Here is a 26,737-nt window from a genome sequence, read left to right on the forward strand (position 1 = left end):
TTACATTAGACCACGTCAAGAGCTTGCTGTTCCCTCTTCGTACTTATGTATACCAACTCTGACGTGAACTGCAAAATGCTCAAAAACGTTTTCCACGGCAAGTTTCATTACATATCGGGACTAGCGGGGTACAAATCCCCATTTGGTGTATACAGTCTGGGCAACCCAATTTACGTCTGTTCATTCAATGAGAAAATGAGGTATTGAATTGCGGTTCCTTAGGCGGTACCCGGTGTTCGTTTAACGTAAGCAGAACGTGACGGTGTCGGTCAATTACCGCGTTGGTCTGTGTCCCCACCCATTCCCCGGCCGAAAGTATCGGGATGTCACGGGGGCGGTGAACACACACAAAGCTAAACATGTAAAGTCTTGAAAAGCGTACCTGCATTGGTACAAAGAGTGCAGTTTGTTTTCTAGGAGGGGGGGAACTAAGCACTGACGCGCGAAGTGTAGACGAAAACTGGGAGAAAGGATAACTTACGTGAAACACAGAAGACAAGGATTTCCCCCTGAGTGAACACTAAGGAAAACATATAACCTACGAACAGATTGTTTTGAAGTCTTGTCTTTGTCACCGTGAAGTTCAAGTCAGGTAACGACATTCGAGTTGGCATCTGCACAAATAATTTATTGACGCCCAAGGTAGGCAGACGCGTTTCTTTTTGGGTGCGATTTGGTCTGAGTTGCGTAATTTTTTCCTATTGAAAATGCAATTATTCAGAACCTGACAAACTCAAACAGATTTACTTTGAAGAGATTATGTCTTTCTTCGTAGTTATTTTCAGCCTTAAATGTTTCCACTGCTTTCAAGAGGTGAAAAGAGTTTTGTTACAAAAACACAATGTTCTGAAACAGGAACTGGGGCTTGGTTAACTGTGCTATTTCTCAGTGAAGTTTAAGTAAAAAAGGTGAACAATTGAGTGGATTTCAGTGTGGTCAAGGAGTAAGAACATACTCTTTATTGTCATTTAATAGTTTTCTTGAGTTTGTATGTATTTGGAAGACAAAAAAATAAATATAAATAAAACAACTCTGGAAATCACGTGGCGCCATACAAGCCGATGGGAAATATATGGGACACTTTACGTAAAATCCAGTTTAAAGTTGTGTTTTGATCATGTGACTAATAGATGCAGAACCATGCCAATCTACCATCCTGAGAAAGATGAGAAGGAAAAGAAGCTGTCTAATAGAGATGTCACAGGCTGACTCTTAACGGACCCACGCGCACAGGGGCCGCCGCCAGGGATTTTGGGCCGCGTTAAAATAGAATATTCTGTTGATGTCAGTTTCAATAACTGACAAATAATAAAAGTATGAATCCCATGTTATTATATTTTTGAGGGACGCTGTCAATCAAGAATTTCCAAAAATTTAACAGGTGGTAGAGTCGCTTCTTACAGAGCTTCCCAACTGCAGAATAACCGTCAGAAACATATCCATCTGAATAATAAAATTACATATTTTACATTTTTCCCTTTTTTTTTAACCTTTTGGACAAAATACTTTAGTCTTAAGTATTTTGCTGTTTTTACACAGACACCTGTCAAATTCTTGGGACTACTAGATAACCTGCATCTTGAGAATGAGCTTGTGAGGTTGAAGCATGTCTGATAACTATATTTGTGCTAGTCCATGGAACACTTTGAAAGTTATAAGCAAAAGCCTTGAAGTCAGCCCTGTACTTAACCTTCTTCTTTAATTCTTAATTCATTTGAATATATTGGGTCCGGCCACATATAATTTAAACAAAGAGAGTGCCTGTCCGAGAAGTCCAACATAATTCCGGAATCTGTCCAATAGAATCTCATTATCTCATGGTCAAAAGCTGTACTTAGGCCAAGAAGCACTTGTGTAGATAAAGAATTGCAGTGTGATGGCAGTAGTAAATCATGCCTTGACAAGTGCGGTTTCAGAACTGTGGTTAGACCTAAATCCTCCCTGGAAAGTTTCAAGGATATTGTTCGCTCTGAGTTGCGTAACAACAGCTGTCTCTAGTATCTTAGAGAGGAAACAGACTTTTGAGGAAAGGTCTGTAGTTTTTATTAGATCATCAGGGCTCGAGATGAGATTTGTTACCGATGAGGTTTCTTAGGATGAGGTTTGGGTGGCAAGGTGGCACAGTGGTTATCACTGTTAGCACAAGAAGGAGGTTACGGGTTTGAGTCCCAGCCAACCGGATCTTCTCTGTGTGGGGCTTGCATGTTCTCCCCGTGTTCGCGTGGGTTTCCTCCGGGAACTACATTCTCCTCCCACACCCAAAGACATGCATGATGGGGCAACATAGCTCAGGAGGTAAGACCGATTGTCTGGCAGTCGGAGGGTTGCCGGTTCAAACCCCGCCCTGGGCATGTCGAAGTGTCCTTGAGCAAGACACCTAACCCCTAACCCATAGCTGCTCTGGCGAATGAGAGGCATCAATTGTAAAGCGCTTTGGATAAAAGCGCTATATAAATGCAGTCCATTTACCATTTACCATTATGTCAGGTTAGGTGCACTCCTGCCATTGCCCTCGACTAAGGCACTGGCCTCAGAACTGGAGTCAGTCCCCGGGCGCTGTGCACTGTAGCTGCCTACTGCTCCTAAGCAAATAGGACAGGTTAAAAGCAGAGGACAGATTACCCCACGGGGGTTTAATAAATTGTACCTCATCATATCCTATCTTATAAATATTGGTCTAATAGCAGCCATCTTCAGGAACTGCAACCCGCATCCTGTTCACTGGGATGTCTTAATGATTTTAAGTTTGTGTTGGCCCAGCAGAGGCGGAAGTTTTCTTTAACCATTGCTGTTGGCGTTGGATCAAGCGGGCATGTAGCTGGTATTGAAAGTATAACCAGTTTGGTCAGCTCATCTGCTCCAGTAGGAATTAAACAGTGTAGCGTTTCAATCGGAAGCTTTATTCTGCAGTATCTCATTGCCGGCCTTTTGGTAAATGGTAAATGGACTGCATTTATATAGCGCTTTTATCCAAAGCGCTTTACAATTGATGCCTCTCATTCGCCAGAGCAGTTAGGGGTTAGGTGTCTTGCTCAAGGACACTTTGACACGCCCAGGGTGGGGTTTGAACCGGCAACCCTCCGACTGCCAGACAATCGGTCTTACCTCCTGAGCTATGTCGCCCCATTTCACAGGCTTTTCGGAAAAGTGATGCTCGGAGAAGAAGACGTCTGGCAGATCCGGCCTCTGATAGTCTCTAATTTCTCATTAAATAAAGGTTGTGAAACCATTACTGCTGTAATTGAGAGTGTGACTTGCAGATTCCGGAGATTTAATTTTAGTTTGTTCGTTTGTTTACCGTGTTAAAGAGAAATCTTGGGTTATTTTTATTCAGCTCAATCGGATTGTCTTATGTCTAATAAGTGAAAAAATGTTTAAACAAATTCGAATGTCATTTTGTGATTCAGATAGATGTGAAATCATGTTTATTCAAGAACCACAGTGAAGTGAATGAATTTGTGTTTGAACACATTTATGACAAAAAATAAATCTGTTTCAGTGGAAAAACTGCAAAATACATAAGATAGCAACAATCATGAGGTCAAAGTTTGAGAATGATAGGCAAAACATGAAGTCTCCATGAATGTAACTTTATCGTCGGTCGCTTTTACTGTTTTTATTTTCCCATATTTGTGTGGCATGATCGAGATCCGCATGTTAGACCTGCAAGTGAAATAAAAGGGAAATCAGTTAAATATATGAGCGCTATCTCAAGGCCTGTATCGTAAGGCACAGGACTTGGTACACAAGAACAACACGGCCCTTTTCTACGGTTGAACAGTGAACTGGCGAGTCTGGCGGGCTGGCGGTAAAAACTTTACGACAGGTTTTGACTTGTCAGAACGGCGGCTTCTAAAACAGCGAGACTTATGTGGATGACTTCCGTATCCCACAATCCCGTGTGCACACACGGTGCTCTCGGGAGATCCTGTGTTGTGTCAGAGCTGCAGTGTTCCAAGAGAGGAAGTCTTGGTACTGTATATCTTTGTAAGGGGGTGGGTGGGGTGGGGGAGTATATACACATACACAATCTTATTCTTTCCCAGTCATATCTTATCCAAACCTTTTGTTTCGTTTGTCTTCAGTGTCAGAAAGTCTCAGACGAGGAATTGGTGGTGACGGCGATGATTGTTAGCTGGCGGTATTATCGCGGCCGAGGCCGTTTGTCGCTTGTCCGCTGTCTCCGTTCGACGAAAAACCTGCTTTCCCGGACACCTCTGGGATGACTCACACGTCGTGTTTTGATTGCCTGAGAAAATTAAGCCCCTGGTTTTTTTTGTTTCTGCTGAGACTGTAAAGAAGCCCTTCTCTCTCTCGGGAAGAGAGTCCGTTTCCCCTGGCCAGTCTCCCCCCCCCACCCCCCTGCCGCCCACACCCGGTGACTTTGTTTGTATTCCACTTCGGCTGACTCCAGCTCATGATCTTCTCACTGGACCCACCCCACCCCCTGCCCCCCCGCCACCCCCCCCCCATGATAAACAAAACAGGCCAGCGGTGTGAGAACTTGGGGCGTATGCTTCTCTGTGCAGACGGGCGTCTGGAATGGGGGGCCCCAGCAGGAAACGGTTGTGGGAAGTGGGGGGGGGCTCTTGTACCGTGACCTCACGCCACGCTGGTGAATTATCGCTCTGTTCTCCGCAGACACTGTGTGTACAGTATGGGCTGGGGACGATGCCCAGCGTCGCACCGAATCCTGTGTGGTTGACTCCAGTGGCTAAAAAAAAGTCCAAACCCAAAACCTGAACGTGGGACTCCTCCAGCTGAGACACATCATTCCCTCTCGCACTCACTTCCTGCAACACCACAGAGTTTCTGGATAAATAAGCAGGATTTATTTGTTTGTTTTTTCCCCTGTGACAGGATGGTGCCGCTTTCTGCCCAAAGTCTTGTGTTGCCGTGGCGCTCAGATGCCGGAGATTGAATGTTCACCAGTGAGAAATTAATTCTGCCATCGGTATCGATGAGCAGGTAGATAACGGTGACGCCTGTATCCCATTTACATTGAACGACTGCAGTAAAAGTATACGGAAGGAACTCAGCCAAATACACTTTCTTATGTAACTGGCTTTCCTGATTATAAGCAAGGCCCGTAACCGAAGATGTATGAGAGTTATGTTGGTAATAAAATGAAGCCAGCCGCTGAACGTATTGTGCCGTAGAATAAAAGTATTCAAGGAATGCCAAACATCTACAGAGAGAGGGTATATTGTAAATCTGGTGGAGGTGGAATGCTGGGGTATTGTGTTTTTAAACTTTAAGTGTTATTGTTAAAATCACAGGAGCTGTGTATAATATGGTGGTGGGGGGTGGAGGGAGGCTGCTCAAGATAACTGAGCAAAACATTCTGGAAGAACAGACTGTGGCACAAGATATTCATAGGCCCAGGGAATCTAACTGTGATCATAATAGGAGCTAGCGACGTTGGCGGGAACCTCGATAAAGACCAGCAAGCACCTACTGAACTTGCGTGGACAACCACAGTGCCAGCGTTTTTTGCAAATGGGCAGTACACCAGACCTGGGTCAAATACGTATTTGTTTTGGATTCAAATACCTTTCCACACTTTGGTGATCTTGTCTGGTGTATTGGAACCAATGAAATACCTTCAAACAGTGCAAACCCCAAACTTCTGGTCGTATTGGCAGGCCAAAATCACACCAGGCAAGATCAATAGAGCACAGAAAAAGTATTTGAATCCAAAACAAATGCGTATTTGACCTGGGTCTGCATTACACCGTTCATCAACTATCTTGCATTCTCTTAACAGCTGATTCTCACGTGGGCTGCCTTGCCAGTACGGCTCGTTGATAGAACAATTTGGTGACGCGTTTCTAGATGCTAACGGACCGACAGATGTGACGCTAGTGGGCTACTGCATGCCTACTAGCTGGGATTCTTTGTTAATGAGCATTTTTTCTCAGGCCCAACAGTGGTAATGACTGTACCGCTGCCTGCTGGGATACTACAGCATTTAGTCGGTTGCAAATAGTTTTTAAGTTAATTAAAAAAATTTAAAAACCTGGAGCTGCTAAAAACAAATGGTTTGAACTGCATGCCGGCCAAAAGAGCTGCAACTGTCTTTGTTTTTGCTGGAAAGACCTTGTTCTGTAAAATTGGGCACAATTGTCATTTCATTTAAATTAATGTGCATGGACAGGGGCAAACTTCCCTAAAGTAAAAAAAAACAGGGAAATGGAGTAACAATGGTGATAAGCGTATCTGAAGATGTGTACTCTACGCCGGGCCTAAATATAAGTATCGGAAGCAGTCAGTTCCCTGGCAGCAATCTCCTGTCTGAATCAAGCCATTTATAAATAAAAAGAGATAATGCCTTTTGTACAAGTGTCCCTGATATCCCAAAATTGCTGTGTATCTGCGTCTTATCTATTTTGGGACAGGTGTGGTTGTTCAAGTGACCGATAAGGCCATGTTGAGTCACCAATTGCTGATATTTATGCTTTTTTATGCTTTTCCTAGTCATGAAATAATGCCAGGCATCCATTACAGTTTGGCATCTTAAGCACTGAGGTGGAGCAGCAGCTTATACATTTAAGACAAAAACCTGTCAACATTATACGGGTTATTAACAAGAACATCCACAATGTATAGGCAACAGAAGACAAACAAATATACAAATATGTAAATATGCGTGGGCGTGTGTGCATGCTGGGAAATAATAATGAATAATGAATCTAATATAGTGTCTTTCTGTTTATTTAACTATGCAGATTTGTGTGCGCTTACTGGACTGTATTTTTGTAAAAATGTATGCCCTCATTACGATGGGAACAATGCCCACCAGGGCTAGTAGTTCTCCGGGACACCAAAGGGGTCCTGCTAGGGGATAGCGATAAAATGTTTGTGATAGTAATAGATAACTTTGGAGAAGCAGGAAGAGATTTGAAGCTCTGTCTGACTCGTAGAGTAACACTGGGTCCTTTTTTTTCAGCACATGTAGTTCTTCCCGTACTTTGAGCAGACACCAATAGCCTCTCCTGAGTGAATCTAATGCTTTCACCGCAAATAATTTTGGATTTAAAAAAAAAATGTATTTGTCGATTATTCAATTCGATCGCAGGGAAACGGGCGGCGTTTTCATTCCGGAGTTAATGAAGTAAGATGGAAATAGCGGGGATCAGCTGGAGCTGTCAGTGTCTCTTCCCGCTAAATTGGACTGCGAGGCTAATGAGTGGAATTTGTTACCGTGATGATGGCGACGCACGCGGCATCGCCGAGTGAAACCTAGTCATCTGTCAGCGACGGCTTCTTGCAAACAGCGTGGCCAAATGAGTATCGCGTTCATTAGTGCTCTGTCTCACGATGCGCCGCTGTCTGTGGAAACCCAGCTGTTTTCTTGTGTCCTAAGTATGTCTGGATGAAGAGAGAGACAGACAGAGAGAGAGAGAGAGAGAGAGCAACAGCATTCGATTGCAGCTTGGATAAAGCTGATGTCGTGTTTTAAAATCGTCAAAACTGTTTTGGCAATCGTAACGTAAATAGGCTATTAAAAATGTTTTGCCAATTTTGTAATGCAGTGAGTGCTTACACTGCAAGATGTTCAATTAAAAGTACACTTGGACTAATGTGAACTCTGTTAGTATTGACTTAGCACTAAACCTTATGCAACAGCAAACCTTGTGCAACAGCAAAGCTTAACAAGGAGTTGCTGGAGGGCAGTGCAGTCTTGCAATCATGAAGCAGACTTCCGTCACGCCGTTGAGAAAATTGAAAGAAACTTCCTGGTCTAAAACAAATTTCGGAAAAATCCCACCGCTCCAAAGGTCTGGGCAGTCTGATGCCCTGTGGTCACGGACAGAAATCCAGAGGGTTCAACAGCCAAACGTCCGGCTGGCTAGCACGCCACACCACAGGGTCAGTAGACCATAACTCTGCCCATAGGGGTGGTCACATGGGGCCATATCAAAACACAAAGAGTCCGTTGACCAGTTCCATAGCATCGTATCCAGTGACTGACATGTTCCGTTCCATCATAAATGACTCTTACAGTAATTGCAGATTTTAGTTTAACTTAATTTAGTTTAGTTGAGTTAAATTTTCTCGTTCAAATGGCCCCGTAGGTGTGTTCAGGTGTCTGATCTCAGGTGATCCGTGAAACAGGAGGGGGACTGTCTGCTGTGTTGTGTTCTTGGAATCTGATTGGGTGATTGCATGTGCCCCCTCCCTCACCCCTCACCCCTCGCCCCTGCAGGTTCCCTCCACCTCGAGCATCCCGGGACGGTACCGTCTCACCATGACAGAGCCGGACGAGCCCCCCACCGGCGTGGCCGGGGAGGGGGGCGAGGTCCCGGCGGAGAACGACGCCTCCTTCCCGCTGTCCTCGCTCGCCAACCTCTTCGAGAGCGAGGAGACGCCCCCGCCCGCCGCCGCCGCCACCGCCGCCCCCCAGCCCCCCCCCAGGCCCGGGGAGAACCGGCAGAACCTCCGCATGAAGTTCCAGGGGGCCTTCAAGAAGGGGCCGTCGAACTCGACGGACCACCTGGAGTCCTCCAGCTACGAGTCGCCCGTGGTGATCGGCCCCAAGAAGGCGCCCATGGACTCGCTCTTCGACTACGGCACCTACCGCCAGCCGGCCAATCAGAAGCGCAAGAGGAAGATGCTGCCTCGGGGGTGAGCTTTGGGTCACAAATGTGGGGTAATTTAAAAAAAAAAAAAAAAAAAACTCAAAATGTATGAAGCAAACTTCTGGTACACTTCAGTGGAAGAACAAAATGTATTGGAGTCAATTACTCGTTTATAAAAAAAAAAATTAAAAAAAGGTGGCTTAGGGAAAAGCTTTTGGAAATGCGTAAGGCGTGAATTAAAGGTGGGGGATTTTTATAAAAATATGGGAGGGGATAATGACGGGCATCTGGCAACCCCTGGGGTGAGTCTGAAGCTGGTGCCGTGGAGCTCATTCACGCATGGATCTGCATCTGGATGTCTCTGCGGGGGGTGCTCATCTGAGTCTAATTAAGCAGCCATGGATGTGCACTGCTGCTGTTTTAAAGTGTTTACTGTGTAGATTAATGCAGCGTTTATTTTATTTACAGACGTTGTAGACGGCCGAATATGAGAAGGTTCTGGCCTTCAAATCTTTGATGTGTGTGCGTGTTTGTGTGTGTGTGCGTGTGCGTGTGTGTGTGTTTGTGTGTGTGTGTGTGTGTGTGTTCGTGCTTGTGTGCGTATTTGTGTGTGTGTCCGTGGTCTCTTGGTGACCCTTACCTTTCTGAGTAAGCTCTTGTCGTGGGGCCGCTGTGCTTGCTCAGCTGCGCAGCCGGGCCGGGCGTTCGTACCCAAAGCCACGCTGGCGTAGGTGTGTTCGGGAGGGACACAGAGAGCTGCGTTGTCGTCTGAGGTGCCGGTGAAGTAAGGTTTCAGTCGCGCCCTGTTGCCGACTCCGGTGCTGTCCCCCCCCCCTCCGAACACAGAGAGCTCTGTTTACGGCACGGTGGAGGAGGGCGGAGGAGGGTGGAGGAGGGCGGAGGGAGCGAGCAAGTTCGGGTTCGTAGTTTTTGGCACGGCCGCTCGCGTCAACAGTGCCGCCACACGATGCCTCGCCAACAGGGGCCTGCCGCGGCGGGGCGGGGCGGGGCGGGGCTGGGGCTGAGCTGGGCGGGGTGGGGGTGCGAGAACAAGGTGCTCTGAACTACGTTTTTTTGTAACACGCAAATGTTTTTTGTAACATCTGTATGCAACGAGACTTCATATCTTTCCACCAGGTATTGGGTCCTAAAGAAAGATCAGGAAAGTCCAATCTGAAATTCAGTTATTCTGATCTGAAAATTAATTTGGTGAAAAATTAATTCGTTTAATTAATCTCGGGATTTTCCTTCAGGAATGTGACGTGTCTGATCATCCGCTGTGTGGGTATGTCATCAACGAACTGAGAGACCGCGCACAGCTGCCAAACACTTTTCGATTAACCGACCGGTAGCTCCCCGGAATTTCTTTGCTATTCGAACCAGGTGCTCAAGATGTTGAACTCAAAGCCAGCCGATGAAAGAAAAAAAAAAAAAAAAAAAAAAAAAACCTTTTCTTTCTGGGCATCAAGACTGCCAATACTTCTATTACCTGGCTCTGTTCTGTATGCAGAAGAAATGTTCTCGCTGGAAGAAGAAACATGAAAAAAAAAAAAAAGATGAAAGAATTGCAACTTGAGCTGCTCGCCCGGCGATGGGTATCAGTAGTGACTCTCTCTTCTCCTAACCGACTCGCGTTTTTGGTCTCTCCCACAGTAAGACGGAGGTCGAGCCGGATAGGAGCGTGACCCCCGACCCCCCGAAGGTGCTGAAGGTGTTTAATCGCGCCATCCTCTTCAGCGCGGTGTCCCGGGCCGACACCCGGGCCCTGGAGGGCCTGCTCGAGTACCTCCTGGGCACGGACAAGAGGCTGACGGACGAGGAGTTCAAAGGTCAGATCCCAACAGAAGGAAAGACGGCAACCTGGTTGTGTTTATTTATTAATTAATTTATTTATTTATCCTTTGTTTCACCAGTCCCATTGAGATTAAAATCTATTTTTCATGAGTGTTGTGGCTGAGCGGTTCCAGGAAATACAATTCAAACAGTACAAAATAAAATAAAAAAAATAAATAAGATTTAAGATAATGACACTTAGAAACGTGCCCAATCCTGAACTACAATGCTTTGAATCGAGTTGTTTTTATAAATCATATCTGAGGGAAAACACTGTTTATTTATTCACTACATAAGACATTTATGTTAGTAGGTGCAATATGTGTGTTTTTACACATGCAGGACTTTCATGCATTGAGATGCCTTCTGTGAGCAGCATTGCATGGGATTGGTGCTGTCAGGCGCCCAATCAGAAAGAGGAGGAGGCGGGGTCATTTACAGCAGGAAGTGGGAGCCTGATCTGCCATCAAGATTTAAATACATTATGTTTGGGCAAGGACCCATTTTTACGTTTTTTTTAATGGCAAGGGACATCGCTAAAATTTAAATTATTCAATGAAACAATTACAAAACGAGAGAAATTAAAATTGCCTTCCCCCGAAACCCCCATCTCTTGGGCTGAGCAGGAATACTATCAAGTACCTACTCGGAATACTTAAAGAATACTGGCAAAAGTTCTCAAACCACGCCTTGTGCACTTAGGTGCCAAATGCCTGAAGATCCCCCCCACAAGCGGATTCAGGGTTCTCAGCCTACTGTTATAGGAACGGTCGAATTGGAGAGGACCTTTGGTCGGACCACATGTTATTTGTCCACAAGTAACAACACCATCAAAGTCGCAGAACGTGCTGGGTTAGGGGACCCGTTTTCTCACTGTCCGTTCAGCGCTGTGTGGCGCTTCTACGGAAAGCCAGCGGACGGGAGCTTGTTAATCGCAGACAGTTGTTTAAACTCTCTCCCCTTCCCGCCAAAACATTAACCTAAAGTATTTCTCCCTTGCGGCTGTTATTTTGGGCTTTGTTTGAGGGAGGCCTGTGGAAGAGAAGCTATTTCAGAGCTATTGTGAGTAGGGGGTGGGGGGGGGGAGGGGTGGGGGCCCAGGGATCGTTTCCTGTGACCTCTGGTGACGGGGGCTTTGACCGCATCTGACAAGTAGCAGCCAGAAGTCACGGCAAACTGTCTGTCCGCACTGAAGAGTGACTGAAAAGAGAGTAGAAAGCTTCACCACTTTAACACAAATCGCAAGAACCAGGCCTTCCTGCTCTCCGTGCTTGCTCTCACATTTTGATATAAATGAGCAGAAGGATTTTGAGGTGAAGATTTCACTGTTCGCCAAAACCCAGAGACTCCACACAGCGCACTTTCATTACGTTACAGTCACTTAGCGGATAATCAGACCAAACTTCAATATAGGAGAAACTGAAGTGCCTTCTGGGAGCTGTAGTTCCAGACCTGTCTCACAGCATACCCAGACCAGTGAGAGAAGATTCTGCATCAGCAAAGTGCTAGCGCAAGTTAACTATGCTAACCAATATTAGGAAGAAGTTTTTCACGCAGAGAGTAGTCAATGTGTGGAATAGCCTGCCAGGTCACGTAGCAGAGTCAGAAACCCTGGGGATTTTCAAGACCAGGCTTGATATGCTGTTAGAAACGATCTAGTCTGTAGGTAATCAGAGCACTAATTCAGTCAGGAAAAATGGCGAGCATTGTTGGGCTGAATGGCCAGTTCTCGTCATTATGTTGTGTTGTGTTGTGTTAATAACCCTATCCTTCCCTCTCTCTATCTCCATGTCCTCTCCTCTCCCCTCCCTCGCTCCCTCCCCTCTTCCGTCCAGAGCCCTCCACGGGGAAGACCTGCCTGCCCAAAGCGCTGCTCAACCTGTTCGGCGGTCGGAACGACACCATCCCCTTCCTGATCGACGTAGCCGAGCGGACGGGCAACCTGCGGGAGTTCGTCAACACGCCCTTCCGGGACGTCTACTACCGGGGTGAGGCTCTCTGTTTCCTGCATTCTCACTGTTCCAACCTTTAACCCCTGACCCCTGACCCCCTGTTGCCAGGCAACGCACCCCGCAGGTCAGCCTCATTTGTTCTTCCGTGGGCGGAGCCCTTCCTGGAAACGGTGGGGGGGGGGGGGCGAGCCGAGCGTGTCCCGCCCCTGCCGGTCCGTGGCCGCCCCGTTAGTCCAACAAGGCTGACCTCGCCCAGACCGAAGCCTTCTCATTGGCTCCTTCAGAACACCACCGGACAGGGGTGTCCGTTAAAATTCGTAATGCCTAGATTGACCCCACAGATCTTACATTACCCCCATTCGACTCGCTAAGTCTCCGCTATGACAACTGTCAGCGATGACATCAGGAATATTATGATTTCACTTTGTCTTCTTTCGCCATTCCGAATAACTGTTATTTTCAGATCTTTTATCAGTAATATGAGTGCTGATATTGAAATTTTTTTTTTTTTTTCCGCCTTATGTAACTGTTATGTTATCAGAAAAAGTTTTTTTTTTTGAGACAGAAGTACCTTACACTTTGCCCTGGCAAGTGTTGCAAATGACATACCCACGTTCTGCTGATTTTAGATGATAATATTCAGATATATGTAATAACTTCCACAGATGATACCACCAGAAGGCATGCTAAATATCAGTAGTTATGTAGTCTATCTAGTGGCACCCATAAGCCTGTAACTTGGCATTAACCTTGACATGCAACAGAGTCAAGGGAAGAGGAAAATTGACCACCCAGAACCGTGGATTTTTTAATTTATTACTCAATGCTGCTTCTATTTATGATTTGTAAATGAGACCGGCAAATTTGACACACACCAATTCAAACATGCTTTTCATTCCTTAGCCTGGTTTTTGGATTTAATGTCTCGGATTTAATTATTTTTGGCTTTCCTGTGGAGTCCTAACCCAGTTGCTCCAGTACCTACTTTTAGCCACCCGTCAAAGTGTTTTTTTTTTCTATTTTTATGCTCACAAACAAACACAGAGCCACATTAAATGCAGTTCCTGTCGAAAGTGGATGGCCAAGTACGGTCGGTGTTCCATTTCTGTTCACCTCTGAGCGTGTGGTTAAAAAAGTTAAAATGGCGCCTCCCAATCTCAACATACCTCTGATTAAAATTACACATCTCTCACTTCTCCAACAGGCTGGGATGTGTGGCCCCACTGAAAAAAAAAAACAGTTTAGAATACTCAATATTTCAAGGCAACTTGTTTTTTGAGCGTTCTTTTGAAGTCGATGACTGAGGCTGGGGGGAGTTTTGTTGTCTCATTCTCTTTTTTGTTTGGGGGGGGAGGAATTTTTTTCTCCCCCCAGCCCCCCTTAATCTCTTTATTCTGTGGGAGCCTTTGTAACACGGTAACCTTACGATTCCGCCTAAATAAACCGGATTAAGGACGGGGAATTCCTGCTCCATTCCAGCGGTGTGAAGCAGGCTCAGGGTAGGCCGAGTATGAAGAGTGCCTCGGGAGATTTTTCGGCTTTGAATTTTGGTGAGCGTTCGCTCGTTCTGTTATTTCTGGCAGGCCCGGTGACTACCTTCTGACACACGCATCTCTTTTTTTTTGTTTTGTTTCGTTTGCTTTGCACCTGTACACAAGTACGCGTTCAATCTCAGAACATCAACATCCGTTCCTATGCAAGCCGTTAAAGGAACAGTTGGGTCGGGGGTCTGTATGGAACAGCCAAGACACCATGCTGATGAATATAAGCACTCTGAAAAGTGCTTACATAAATGTGTTTGGGTTGGCTGCCGTCCAGACTCCAGGAAGGGTCAAAGGTTTATTAATGTGTATCGTATCGGGCTTGACAGCGTTCGAAGGATTTTAAAAACATGGATGGAAAAAAAAACATGGTGTCATTGCTTGTCATTTTCAAATATCGCTATGTGCGGCAATATCAACTTCAACCCCAGCCCTAATGCATTTCTGGTGGCAACTTTGGGACTTAGAGGCTGGAGACTGAAATGTTTTTTTTGTTGAGATAACCACTCCCACTGTTACCCCTGCCGCACCCCCACCTCCACACCCTCTCCTACCCAAATTAACTTTTTTTCCCCCAATTTAGTGATGTATTTTATTGTATATTTAAGTAGTGGTGTATTTTGTCGTACATTGTTTTTTTACTTTGACTTCAAATTTTAGTTTAATTTTTCTATAGGTAGGCATTTTATTTGAACTGCAATTGGAACTGAATTTATAATGAGATTCACTTAATAATTAATAATGGAGAAATATATAATGCGAGTTATTAACTCTCCCTTTCTTCCAAGACAATCCTGGGAATATTAGACTGGAAAGCGTAAAAAGTCCAATATGCTAATTTTCCAGCAAGAACAAGGAGAAATTAAAGTAATAAGTTCTGACAATATTTCACCTGTTCTGTTAATGGTGTCAGGAAATGCTTTAATAGCAGTTTTTTATTTTATTTTATTTTAACTGCTTTGACGAGGCATTAGTGGAGTTACCTTTGTTTTGAACACAAATGTTTGGCACCAAGCTTGGTTGTTAAGTGCAACTGCGTTGACTGGGGTGCTGAAATTCACAAAACAAAAAACTCTCCTAGGTGAGAGACGTTTTTTATTATTATTATTTTTTTTTAAAGAAGGCGATAATACTCACTGTCTGAATGATGTTGTTCTTGTTACCTTCACTGTGACAAGACACCATCGGCAGAGATGGGTATAATTTAAAATGCGTGTATTTGAAATGTGTATTTGCATTATGCACGTACTATACATGTAGTATTGATTCTTTTTTCAGATTTTTTTCATTAAATAAATATTCTCTCTCTCCCTCTTTTCACTCTCCTCCTCTCTGCCTCGCTATCTCTTTCCCTCCATCTTTCTTTCTACCCCCTTGTTGCTGTCCTCCTCCTCTCCCTCTCTCCCTCCTCCTCTTCCCCTCTCTCTACCCCCTCTCCCCTCTCCCCTGCCCCTCCTCTCCCTCTCTCCCTCTCCTCTACCCCCCCCCCCCCCCCCCCCCACCACCCCGCAGGTCAGACAGCGCTGCACATAGCCATAGAGAGGCGCTGTAAGCACTACGTGGAGCTCCTGGTGGAGAAGGGGGCCGACGTTCACGCTCAGGCTCGAGGGCGCTTCTTCCAGCCCAAAGACGAGGGCGGCTACTTCTACTTCGGTGAGCGGATCCACCCGCTCTCTCTCTCCCTCTCCCTCTCCCCAGGTCACCCACAATTCACCGCTCTGCTTGGCAACCTCTGCATGTGGGTTAGGGGGTGTGGGCCCGCCCCCCCTGGAGAATACGTCCCCACCCACCTGGCACTCAAACACCCAAATAAACCGTGTGGACTGAGGGTTTTGGTCGGAGGTCCCGGACGGTTTGGCCAGCCCCACACGACGCGGAAATTTGCACAAACCGCCAAATAAAGTGGATATCACAGTGACGCCGCCATTGAGGTCCGCTGCATCTGTATCGACAGTCATGTTCACATGGCTATTTATAGGCCCTTTGCCGTTCTGTTGGCTAGTGTTGTCTCACCGCACCGGTCTCTGATCTTCAAAATGAACGGTTTCCACTCCCTAGTCTTTAATAATTTCTCATATTTTTGTTGTGCTTCTTTTTCCAGATGTAATGAGGTAATTTTTAACAAAAAATACTATTTTACGATTTTGCAGCTTCATGAGTGTCACTCTATGTTGACTCAATTAAAAAAAAAAACAGCCATATGGCTCCAATCATTTGGAATTAAGTGCTACTCTTTAAAAGATGTGTGCTTCAAAATAAAATACAGAACAGCTGTATAAGACTTGCTATGTCAGTTTGTTCTGTACAGGGGTACAGAACGCCAAGATCCTACCACTGTAAGATGTCCAGTGTTAATTCAATTCTAACAGATGTATTTGGACTCTGTGAGTCCAGTACAGACCCTATGTACTCTGTAAGAGTTCTGAACATTGTTGTGCGTAGTTAGGAGAGAGTACTGACGCCTGAAGTGCCACATGTGCGTCATTTCCTACCCAAAAAACCGGAAAACAAACCCTACATCGGCAGTAGGAGGTAATGAGTAGGAAGACCTGAAGACTGAGGTAGAAACAAATTGAATTCAGTGCTTATATATCGCGGGGCGATATAGCTCAGGAGGTAAGACCGATTGTCTGGCAGTCGGAGGGTTGCCGGTTCAAACCCCGCCCTGGGCGTGTCGAAGTGTCCTTGAGCAAGACACCTAACCCCTAACTGCTCTGGCGAATGAGAGGCATCAATTGTAAAGCGCTTTGGATAAAAGCGCTATATAAATGCAGTCCATTTACCATTTACCATTAATGAATAAGAAAGGAATTTCTATAAATAGATTTAAGAACTAGAACCTGGACAAGAAAGTGCATACGCCCATTTTCTGAAAGGTGCCTCTGTCTTTAATGTGGAAAAAAAAACCAAAATAAAACCTCTCATAGTTCCTGCCACAGAACACATAGAGGTCTGTGGCTGAAAGGCCGTTGGTGCTCCTCCTGGGTCTGCACTGCCCTCTGCTGTCAAGAGGCCATAATGCAAGCGGTTCGGAGTTAAAGTTCATCTCCTCCCCACCGCAGAGAGAGAGGACGCCCTGTGTCTGTCACAGTGGACAGGGCTGCTGACGTTAAAGCCATCAGCCCTCAGGTGTATTCACCCACTTCTTAAACAACTCATTTCGCTGAACGCACAATCCGGATAGCCGTTATCATTTCCCCAAAAAATTCCCCATTTCTTTTGGCCTGATGATTTCATTATAGCCTAATGTTTACATCCTTAACTTTCCGGTAATGATTTTATATTAGGGTTAAGCTACAGCTGCTGTCGATCTCGAAATCCCTGTGCTGCACAACATGACTATGGGTATGAGTAATTTGTTGTGGAGGCTTCGTGGTGCAATTGAATTGAGAAGCTGACGGCGCTGACAGCTAATATGATTTAGTAATCACGCAAAAACACACCGAGGACCCGTGCAAATTGATGAAGAGGAGCGTTTCTATGCGAGGTGACAGCGCGAAGTAATCTGTCACCCGTGGCAACAGCTCAGTCTCAGCCTTCCCTCCGCGCTCTGTCACAGGGATAGCCGGGAGCACCGCGGTTTGGACGAACCGTTTTCTCAAATATCCGTCTAAAGCGGCTTTCACGGAGGGGAGAACGGGGGGGCTAAGGAAACTGGATCAACGGCTTCTTTTGTCCCAACGGCCCCCAGAGTGACAGTTGAAGCGCATTCGCGCGAGCCCTCGATTCGGACTAGCCTGGCTGGCTCCGTGCCAGACCACCTCCGGTTTACCGCACCGTAGCGTCAGAGCGCGCGCGATCGCTCATTATAGCTACCCCCGCTTGTGTATTATAATTAGCTTCACCTCTTTATAAAATAGAGGTTCAGCGTTCCCAGCTGGGTTTCAGCTACACAGGAATAATTCCGATTTTACGGCAAAGCAAATGAACTACATTATTGGGTCATCTAATTAATTAGCTGTAGCAGTTGCATGAGCAAGAGCTGATTTTCTGCATGTAGCACTACAGGTAGAAAAATGGTGGTGTTGGATGTGTGGTGATGTTCGGATCAGTTAACAGCATCCTCAGAGTAAACCAGTGGTAACCAGTGGAAAACAGAAAAAATAGGGCAATGGAAAATATATACAATAAAAATAATACAATTATACAAAGCCTTGTACATAAAATGGGAGAATAATAAGATGCATTATTATCCTTTACTTCAGAGGTAACCAACCCTATTCCTGGAGAGCTACTGTACTGTACCAGGAACAGGGTTGGGCAGCCCTGTTCTAGCTGTTGATTGAGGTTTGCTTTGTTAGGTTTGGAATGAAATGATTTTCCATTGCCCTATTTTTTTCTATTTTCCAATTCTTTTAATTGCGAATGCTCTTCTGTGAAGCACTTTGGGCTGCAAACCATTGCATGAAAAGTGCTGTATAAATAAAGTGATTATTATTATTATTATTATTATTATTATTATTATTAAAGTGTGCCGGAGCGACAGGGTAAGTAGGCCCGAGTGACCCCTGTCCGTTCGTCTCCGACCCAGGCGAGCTGCCGCTGTCGCTGGCGGCCTGCACCAACCAGCCGGACATGGTGCACTACCTGACGGAGAACGGCCACAAGGCGGCGGACCTGCGGCGGCAGGACTCGCGGGGCAACACGGTGCTGCACGCGCTGGTGCACATCGCCGACAACACGCGCGAGAACACGCGCTTCGTCACCAAGATGTACGACCTGCTGCTGGTGAAGTGCGCCCGGCTGCACCCCGACTGCAGCCTGGAGGACGTGCTCGACAGCGACGGCATGTCCCCGCTCATGATGGCCGCCAAGCTGGGCAAGATCGGGGTGAGCGCGCCGCCCGGCGGGAAAGGGGGGGTTCGGCGTCTGTGGGGGGTGTGTGTGTGTGTGTGTGGGGGGGTGTGTTGTGTCCCAGAATGCACGGGTGTGTGTGTGTGTGTGAGTGCGTATAGTGTGGGGGTGTGTGTGTGTGTATGTGCGAGTGTGTGCATGTGAGTGTGTGTGCTTATGTGTGTGAGTATATATGTGTGTGCAGGTATGTGTGTGTGAACATGAGCATGTGTGTTTGAGTGTACGTGCGTGTGTATGTGTGTGTATCTGTGTGTCAGACCTGGATAAATCATATAACTTGTGGTTCTATGAAGTTACATGTGTGGACATACAGTCATATGCTTTCACAGTAAGATGAACTCAGTCCATTATACTTATGCAGATAAAATCTACTCCGTCAGAATTGTTTTGACACTGAGCATTTTGCTGTGCGGCACCGTCAGTTCAGATTACATCCCTGGCTCCGCGACCTTTGACCCTGTCGAGCACATCCTGTTCCCTGCAGGTGTTCCAGCACATCATTCGCCGGGAGATCAAGGACGAGGACACCCGTCACCTGTCCCGCAAGTTTAAGGACTGGGCGTACGGACCGGTCTACTCCTCTCTGTATGACCTCTCCTCCGTGGACACCTGTGGGGAGGAGGTGTCCGTGCTGGAGATCCTGGCGTACAACAGCCGCATCGAGGTGTGTGTGGGGGCGGCAGTGTAGTATAACGGCTAAGGTGTTGGTCCTGTAACTTAAACATCGCGGGTTCGATTCATCCGTTAGCGTACAGACACCTGGCGGGTCAGTGCTAGCTTAAAGGAGTGTATATTTGTCTGATGGTTTACTGCACGTAAGGGCCCCATCAGCACTTGTTTTCCTGTCTGGTGCTGCATTCCCTTGTTTTGTGCAACAAAAAAAAAATGCACTTTGAATTTCAAACGTGGAGAAGAAGAGCGTTCGGCTTTTCCGATCTCGCCTCCGCGTGACTGCGAGTGTTCTACGTGACCTCGAAAACGATATTCGTACTGACCCCCCGTCCTTCCGTCCGTCCGTCCGTCCGTCTCTTGACAGAATCGACACGAGATGCTGGCGGTGGAGCCAATCAACGAGCTCCTGCGGGCCAAGTGGCAGAAGTTTGCGGCGGCCACCTTCTACATCAGCGTGGTGTCTTACCTGGCCACCATGATCATCTTCACCCTGGTGGCCTACTACCGGCCCTCCGGGGGAAAGGTGCGACGTGCTGATTGGCTGAGGGGGATTGCTGTTAATTCTCACTATAATGGTTTTTTTTTCCGCTGTATTTTAATTGTACATTTTACTCTATTGTTTTTTTTTTGTTTTGTTTTCTTTCAAAGCCTCCTGTGGACAAGTGTTGAGAATTAGCATGTAAGCAATGCATCTGGTTTCTCCAGTGTAATTGTTGATGCCCATGTCAAATAAACTTAACTTGCGGGGAGGTGGGGTGGAGGGGGAGGGGTGGGGGTGGGATCGTATCTACCTGTTCTGGGGACTAACCCTGTGCTCCCTGTGTGCTCTACCCCCTCCCCCTCCCCCCCTTAGCTGCCCTACACCTACATCACCTCCACGGACTACCTGCGCCTGGCTGGAGAAGTTGTGACGCTGTTCTCAGGAATTTTCTTCTTCATCACCAATGTGGGTACCCCCCCCCCCCCTCCCCGGTAGAATTCCCAAAGCTCTTTATAGCTTAAGAACAACTCCTTAGAATGTTTCACTGCTACTGTTGCCAGCGTTACCAGAGAGGAGATAACGATTTGTGTTTTGTCCTTTGATATTTTTCTTCAGGTTCTCTTCACAATTCAGCATCCCCTCCTCCCTGTTCATTTTCCTGCCTTTGCCAAAGATCTTCTCTCTCTCTATCTCTCTCTCTCTCCCTCCCACTCTCCCCCTCACGCCACTCTCTCTCCTCTCCCCACTCCCTCTCCCCCTCCGTCTCTCCCTCTCTCCCTCTCTGCCTCTCTCTCATTCAGCCTCTCTCTCTCTCTCTCAACCCTGCCCTGGGTTCCACCTTCTGAAGCTCCATTATTGGAAAGGCCCGAGTCTCCTATTCAATTTAAAAGATACCCCGGGGGGCAGAACCTTGTTAGGTTGCCGTATTTGCCGGAGCGAAATGACAAACGATAACCCGTAATTACCGCGACGCACGCGCTCCGGCGGGGGCGCTGGCGTGCCGCCGGTCTCCAACCCTCCCCCTAAAATTTATGTCTCGTGCCTCGCACCCGGACCCCCGTCCCTCCCATCACTCACCGAGATTTGAAAAATGAAATCGCTCGTGATATAGATCATCGCTCGGGCGACACGCACGCGTTGGCGGTACAGCGTAGGTGTGCTGCTTGTGAGGAAAAATCGCCGGGTGTTTTTGACGAGCCTAAAACCGTTTTATGCTTATTTTCTGAATTACATGCTATTCTGTACATATGTCAGATTATATTATAATTATAATGTAGTTTTTCTTGCTCCTGTGTAATTAATGCATCTCCCCGTATTTCCCCATGTAAAACCCTGTAATTTTCTTTGGATAAGAGATCACGGACTCTTTTTTTTTTTGTTTTGTGTGTAATAAAACATCGTTGCAAATTCAGACAATCAAGTGGAAGCCGAATGCAGTAAGCTCGGGCAGAGGTAATTAACCAATTAAATATTTATCAATTTCAGGACTAATTTATTAATAATTCAGTTTCATATCGCGTTTTCCCCCATCCCCAGTGCGTGGGCCTTGTTGGACGGAGGCTGCCTGGCTTCCATTGGTCGCCTGCTCTTTCCAGCGTCCCCTAGGCTAAGTCACAGCTCCAGCACAGGACCGCGTGTCCCTCCCCCACCACCCTGAGATTGATTGCTGCACGTTATTCGCGTGTGGGACGTGGGAACTGGATATTTTAATGTTCAGCGGTCAGGCGGGTGGTCGCTCGACCTGTCTGTGTTTAGAATACCGTGCGACAGGAAGTGAGCACTGACGCTCCGCTTAGAAACAGGAAGCAGCACTGTGCTGTTTTTTCTTTTCTTTTTTCTTTCTGTGATTAATCTGTGTTTTGTTCTCTCTCGTCTGCTTATTATTTCTTTATCTCCGGCGCTTGTCTGATTGATGTGTGGCTCCGGGCGGCCTCAGTGGTGTTGCATGTTGAGTTTCAGATCAGTCCTGTTGATTACAAGGGCTTTTATTTCTCTCTCTCTCCCACTCCATCTCTCTCTTTCACCACACTTCCATCCATTTCTCTCTCTCTCTCCCACTCCATCTCTCTCTCTCTCACATCTCCACCACTCTCCACCTTCCACTCTCTCTCTCTCACTCACACACTCTCCCACTCCATCTCTCTCTCTCTCACTCTCCCACTCCATCTCTCTCTCTCACGCACTCTCCCACTCCATCTCTCTCTTTCACACACTCACATACACTCTCCCACTCCATCTCTCTCTCTCACACACTCTCCCACTCCATCTATCTCTCTCTCTCACACACACACACACTCTCCCACTCCATCTCTCTCTCTACCTTCCCACCTCAGCTCTCTCTCTCTCTCTCTCTCTCTCTCAATTTGATTCAATTCAAATTGAGCTTTATTGGCGTGACAAATACTCTTGTTTTGCCAAAGCATAGTAAATGATTAATGTAAAAAAATTTAAACATTAATAAAAAATAATAAATAGCAATAAAAAAAGAATAAATAACAATAATCAATTATTTGATTAATCAAGTAATATTTATCTCACAACCCTAGGATCTGGGTTGATTTTGAATAACGGAGAAATCAGCAGTGTTTTACTGAAGCTACTTGTTCTGTAGTAAATGATGATTTGGTCTTTGGCATTGTTTTTTAGATAAGATTTTAAGATTTTCTAATTGTTTAAACATGTTTACTTTGTTGTAGTAAAGTTGTTTTTAATATTTCTATTCATAGACTTTATAATTGTGTGAATACTGCAAGTTCATTTAAAATAAAAAATCTCTCTCTCTCTCTCTTTCTCTTTTGTTCTGCTCTCTGTTTATCTTCTCTCTTTATGTCTCTCTGTTGTCTACGTCTCTCTCTCCCTCTCTCTCTCTCTCTCTCTGTCTGTCTCTCTCTCTCTCCTTCTCTTTAGATTAAGGATCTTTTCCTGAAGAAATGTCCGGGAGTGAACTCCTTATTCATCGACGGCTCCTTTCAACTGCTCTAGTAAGACTCAGGACCTTCGTTATTTAACCCCCCCCCCCCCCACCCCCCCACCCCCACTCCAACCCCAACCCCAACCCACCCCAACGCTGTATTTTCTAATTAACATCACCTTTAATTAAACCGATCGCTCAGAGAGAAGCAGAGGTGTGGAGGCCAGTCGATACAGACGAGCGTCATTATATTAGCGTTTTTTTTTAAAATTTTATCGCGCGTTTCGGAAAAACGTAAGCTGCTAATTGCGCTGCGCCTGCACGCCGCGCGGGTGCGGGTTGCCGTGCCAACCTCCTGAAGGCCTGACGCTAACCCGCTAACCGGCTTCCCTGCCTCAGCTTCGTCTACTCGGTGCTGGTGCTGGTCACCGCGGCGCTGTACCTGTCCGGGATCGAGGCCTACCTGTGCGTGATGGTGTTCGCCCTGGTGCTGGGCTGGATGAACACCCTCTACTTCACCAGGGGCCTGAAGCTGACGGGAACCTACAGCATCATGATTCAGAAGGTGAGCTGAGATGGGGGGGGGGGGGGGCAGGGCGGGGTGGGGGTGGGGGTGTGGTACAGCGAGCAGGACCCCAAACTCTCCATCCCTCAGTAGATGGTTTGAGTGCCACTCGGTGGGGGTAAAAAAATAAAATAAAATAAAATAAAGAAAAACATCCTTTACTAGACAATCGTGTAATTAGGTTCCGAACAGGATCTGTGGCTCAATGGTTAGTATGGATTCTTTATCCAGAGCTTGAATGGGAACTAAATTGCGCACTCTGGCAATTTTTTGACCTTTTTTTTTTTTCCCCCTTCCTCCCTCTCTTAAATGTAAAGGAATCCCAGCTGCCGGGTGCATTTAGGCCCTGTATTGCGCTGATTGCCTGACAGGGAGCGGTGTTTATGTCATTTAGGGCCCCATTCATCGAGTGACACGGCGTGGCCCTGAAGAGCTCGCGGAGCCCGCCTCTGCCTCTCATCCGCGCTCACGCTGTTTTTAAAAACAAAACGTTTGGGTTTCAGATTCTGTTCAAGGACCTGTTCCGGTTCCTGCTGGTCTACGTGCTCTTCATGATCGGGTACGCCTCAGGTGGGTACCGCCCGTCCTTCACCGCTTGTCCTCAGGTGCTCTGATTTGGGATGTTTAGTAAACCACCCCCCCCCCCTTCCTCCCCAGCTCTGGCGTCCCTCCTGCCCGCCTGTCCCGGGCCAGGTGAACCGTGCCCGCCCGCGGGCTGCCCCACCTACCCGGAGTGCCGCGACACGCAGACCTTCAGCCGCTTCCTGCTGAACCTGTTCAAGCTGACCATCGGCATGGGCGACCTGGACATGGTGGAGAACACCCGGTACCCCGTGGTCTTCCTCATCCTGCAGGTCACCTACATCATCCTCACCTTTGTGCTGCTGCTCAACATGCTGATCGCCCTGATGGGGGAGACGGTGGACCAGGTCTCCAAGGAGAGCAAGAAGATCTGGAAGCTGCAGGTGAGGGGGGTGGACTTTGGAATTTATGAATATGAAAAAATAAATAAAACAAGACCACCAGGTCAAAGCCTAGTATATGGCTGGACCGGCCGACCAATGGTGTGACTTCATAACTCGGCCGGCCAATGGTGTAACTTCATCACTCACTCAGTCACAGACAAGCTGAGGCTGGCCCCGCTGTTGTTTTTCCAGAAACAACAGGAGGAAACTAAAAAGTCTTCATGCCCTTTGACCTCGGCGGCCTATACCTGTGCTTCCTGTATGTGCTGTCAGCTTCTACGTGTGTGGACCTTTGAACTGTGGCGGCAGTATTTACCCTCTCACCCCCCCCCCACCAAGTTAACGTTACATGTCCCATCTACCTCTATCAGTGGGCTACAACCATCTTGGACATCGAGCGCTCCTTCCCCGTGTGTCTGCGCAAGTCTTTCCGGGCGGGAGAGATGGTCACGGTGGGCAAGAACTGGGATGGGACACCTGATCGCAGGTGGTGCTTCAGGTTCGGGCTATTCAATGTAACAATGTAACTCCCATGAATCCTTTGAACAGCAGGTTCAATAGTAAGTCCTGAGTTAGTGTTCTAGAACTTTCCGTTGCATTCCATTGCCAGTCGCGATTGTGACATCAGCGTTAGAATGTTCGGTTAAGAACATTCTAACCGCACACTGGCGACCTCACGCGCTAAAGGGGTTGAGCGGTGGGAACGAGCCGTGGGCGGTTTGGCGGGTCGGTGATTTGGCGGTCTGGCGGGTCGGTGGTTTGGCGGTTCTGTGATTTGGCGGTTCGGTCCGTGTTGAAACCCCTTCACGTGTTCCCCTCACAGGGTGGATGAGGTCAACTGGTCCCACTGGAACCAGAACCTGGGCATCATAAACGAGGACCCGGGCAAGAACGAGACGTACCAGCACGGCATCCAGCAGACCGCGCGGGGGCTGAGGAGAGGTGGGAGACGCTTCCGACGCTGCCCCGCTGCTCGTGCGTACCGCTGACAGAGCTGTACTTACAGAGCCTGGCTCTCCCTCTCTCTCTCTCTCTCGCTCTCTCTCCTGCAGACCGCTGGTCCACGGTGGTCCCGCGGGTGGTGGAGCTGAATAAGAGCCCCCCCCCGGGGGACATGGTGGTGGAGATGGAGCCCCTGCACCCGGGACACAGGGAACGGCCCAACAGCTTGGGCCAGCACTGAGGCAGCCGAGCCAATGAGGGGCCGCCATCCACCAGGGGACTGACACGCGATTGGACAGGACACAGACTCCGCCCACAGACTTACTTTTTGTACATTTTGAGTTTTTAGGATACGTGAAGATGCTGTATGTTTCCAAAGAAAAGGGACAAGGGACAAAACTTTTTTTTCCCCCCCCAAATTAAAAAATAGCCAAATACAACTTCATGCCAAAGTGAACTTGAATCAAACTAGTTGGTGCATATACTACATATATAGGATATATTTTTGTCATTAATCTTAAGCTTTTAGTTTCTCCATTAAGGAATATAATATGTACGATGAATGTGTTGGCTGATGGCCGGGGCACTGCTCTGGTGCTACGGTTATCATGGACTCTGCTGAAGGACACTGGTGCAAACGCTGAGGGCCTCTGGGTACCCCACCAGGACGGCCTGGGGTGAAGCTCGCCCCTCAACCTGATCTTTTGGACGCCAGAGACACCCAGGGGGGACGGCCTGAGGACGGGCCGCTGCTTTTTTTCAGGAATGGAGGCAGAACGTATGTGAAGACGTTTTGAAAGGAAACGTCACTTAACCAGAGATCTGTTCATGTGTGTGTGTGTCATACGTGTCTGTGTTTTTGTAAGGTTTGCTCAGGGACTTTCAGAGAAGACGAAGAGAGCTCAGGCCTCGGTAGACCGGCACGTAACATGGCCGACGTTTCGGAAAACCCGTCAAATGTTCTGACCGTACAGCAGTTAGACACCAACTAGATCCTGGGATGGCTGAGACACGTAGACCAGTGGTCTCCAACCCTGGTCCTGGAGAGCTACAGGGTCTGCTGCTTTTTGTTTTCACTTTAAAATCTGCAATTGAGACCCAAGACACCAGGTGAGTTGAGTTAACTGTGTAATCAACTGATCTAATTGATTCACGAAGTGCAGAGTCACTATGAAAACCAGCAGACCCTGTAAGCTCTCCAGGACCAGGGTTGGAGACCACTGACATAGACCATTTGAGAAAATGAGACTTTTTTTACCCTGTATGTTAACATAGGGCTGATTTTATTTATTTATTTTTTTAAAACATCAGCATGAAAAAAAAAAACTGGAGATATTTCAGGATCAGATACACTGTGTCTGAGATGAAGCTGCTAGCGGACGGCTGTGGGAGGACAACTGCTTCCTGACGGCAGCGCCTCATCTGTCTTTTGGTCAGTA

General features: G+C 47.1%; 1 protein-coding gene across 2 annotated transcripts; it reads left to right on the forward strand.

Annotated features, from left to right (window-relative positions):
- Positions 1-263: 263 nt before the first annotated feature.
- Positions 264-25,712, forward strand: trpv4 (transient receptor potential cation channel, subfamily V, member 4). Of its 2 annotated transcripts, none has more exons than XM_064353524.1 (16): positions 264-642; positions 8,210-8,628; positions 10,236-10,411; positions 12,251-12,403; positions 15,421-15,561; positions 18,440-18,738; positions 19,247-19,426; positions 19,799-19,957; positions 20,288-20,380; positions 22,823-22,896; positions 23,226-23,391; positions 23,895-23,961; positions 24,049-24,356; positions 24,728-24,855; positions 25,180-25,298; positions 25,409-25,712. In XM_064353524.1, exons 2-16 carry the CDS (start codon positions 8,252-8,254, stop codon positions 25,537-25,539), a joined length of 2,571 nt encoding a protein of 856 aa, XP_064209594.1. In that variant the 5' UTR covers positions 264-642; positions 8,210-8,251; the 3' UTR covers positions 25,540-25,712. The 2 variants fall into 2 exon arrangements, with proteins under 2 accessions (XP_064209594.1, XP_064209593.1); XM_064353523.1 differs by having other exon boundaries at positions 264-592.
- Positions 25,713-26,737: the final 1,025 nt, after the last annotated feature.

The sequence above is a fragment of the Anguilla rostrata genome, chromosome 10 (assembly GCF_018555375.3).
Source record: "Anguilla rostrata isolate EN2019 chromosome 10, ASM1855537v3, whole genome shotgun sequence".
NCBI lineage: Eukaryota > Metazoa > Chordata > Actinopteri > Anguilliformes > Anguillidae > Anguilla > Anguilla rostrata.

Coding starts and splice junctions, on each gene's coding strand:
- trpv4 (XM_064353524.1), top strand. CDS start 8,252: ATGACAGAGCCGGACGAGCCCCCCACCGGCGTGGCCGGGGAGGGGGGC. Junction 10,412..12,250: donor GACGGACGAGGAGTTCAAAG/GTCAGATCCCAA, acceptor TCTTCCGTCCAG/AGCCCTCCACGGGGAAGACC. Junction 20,381..22,822: donor TTTTCTTCTTCATCACCAAT/GTGGGTACCCCC, acceptor CCTTCTCTTTAG/ATTAAGGATCTTTTCCTGAA.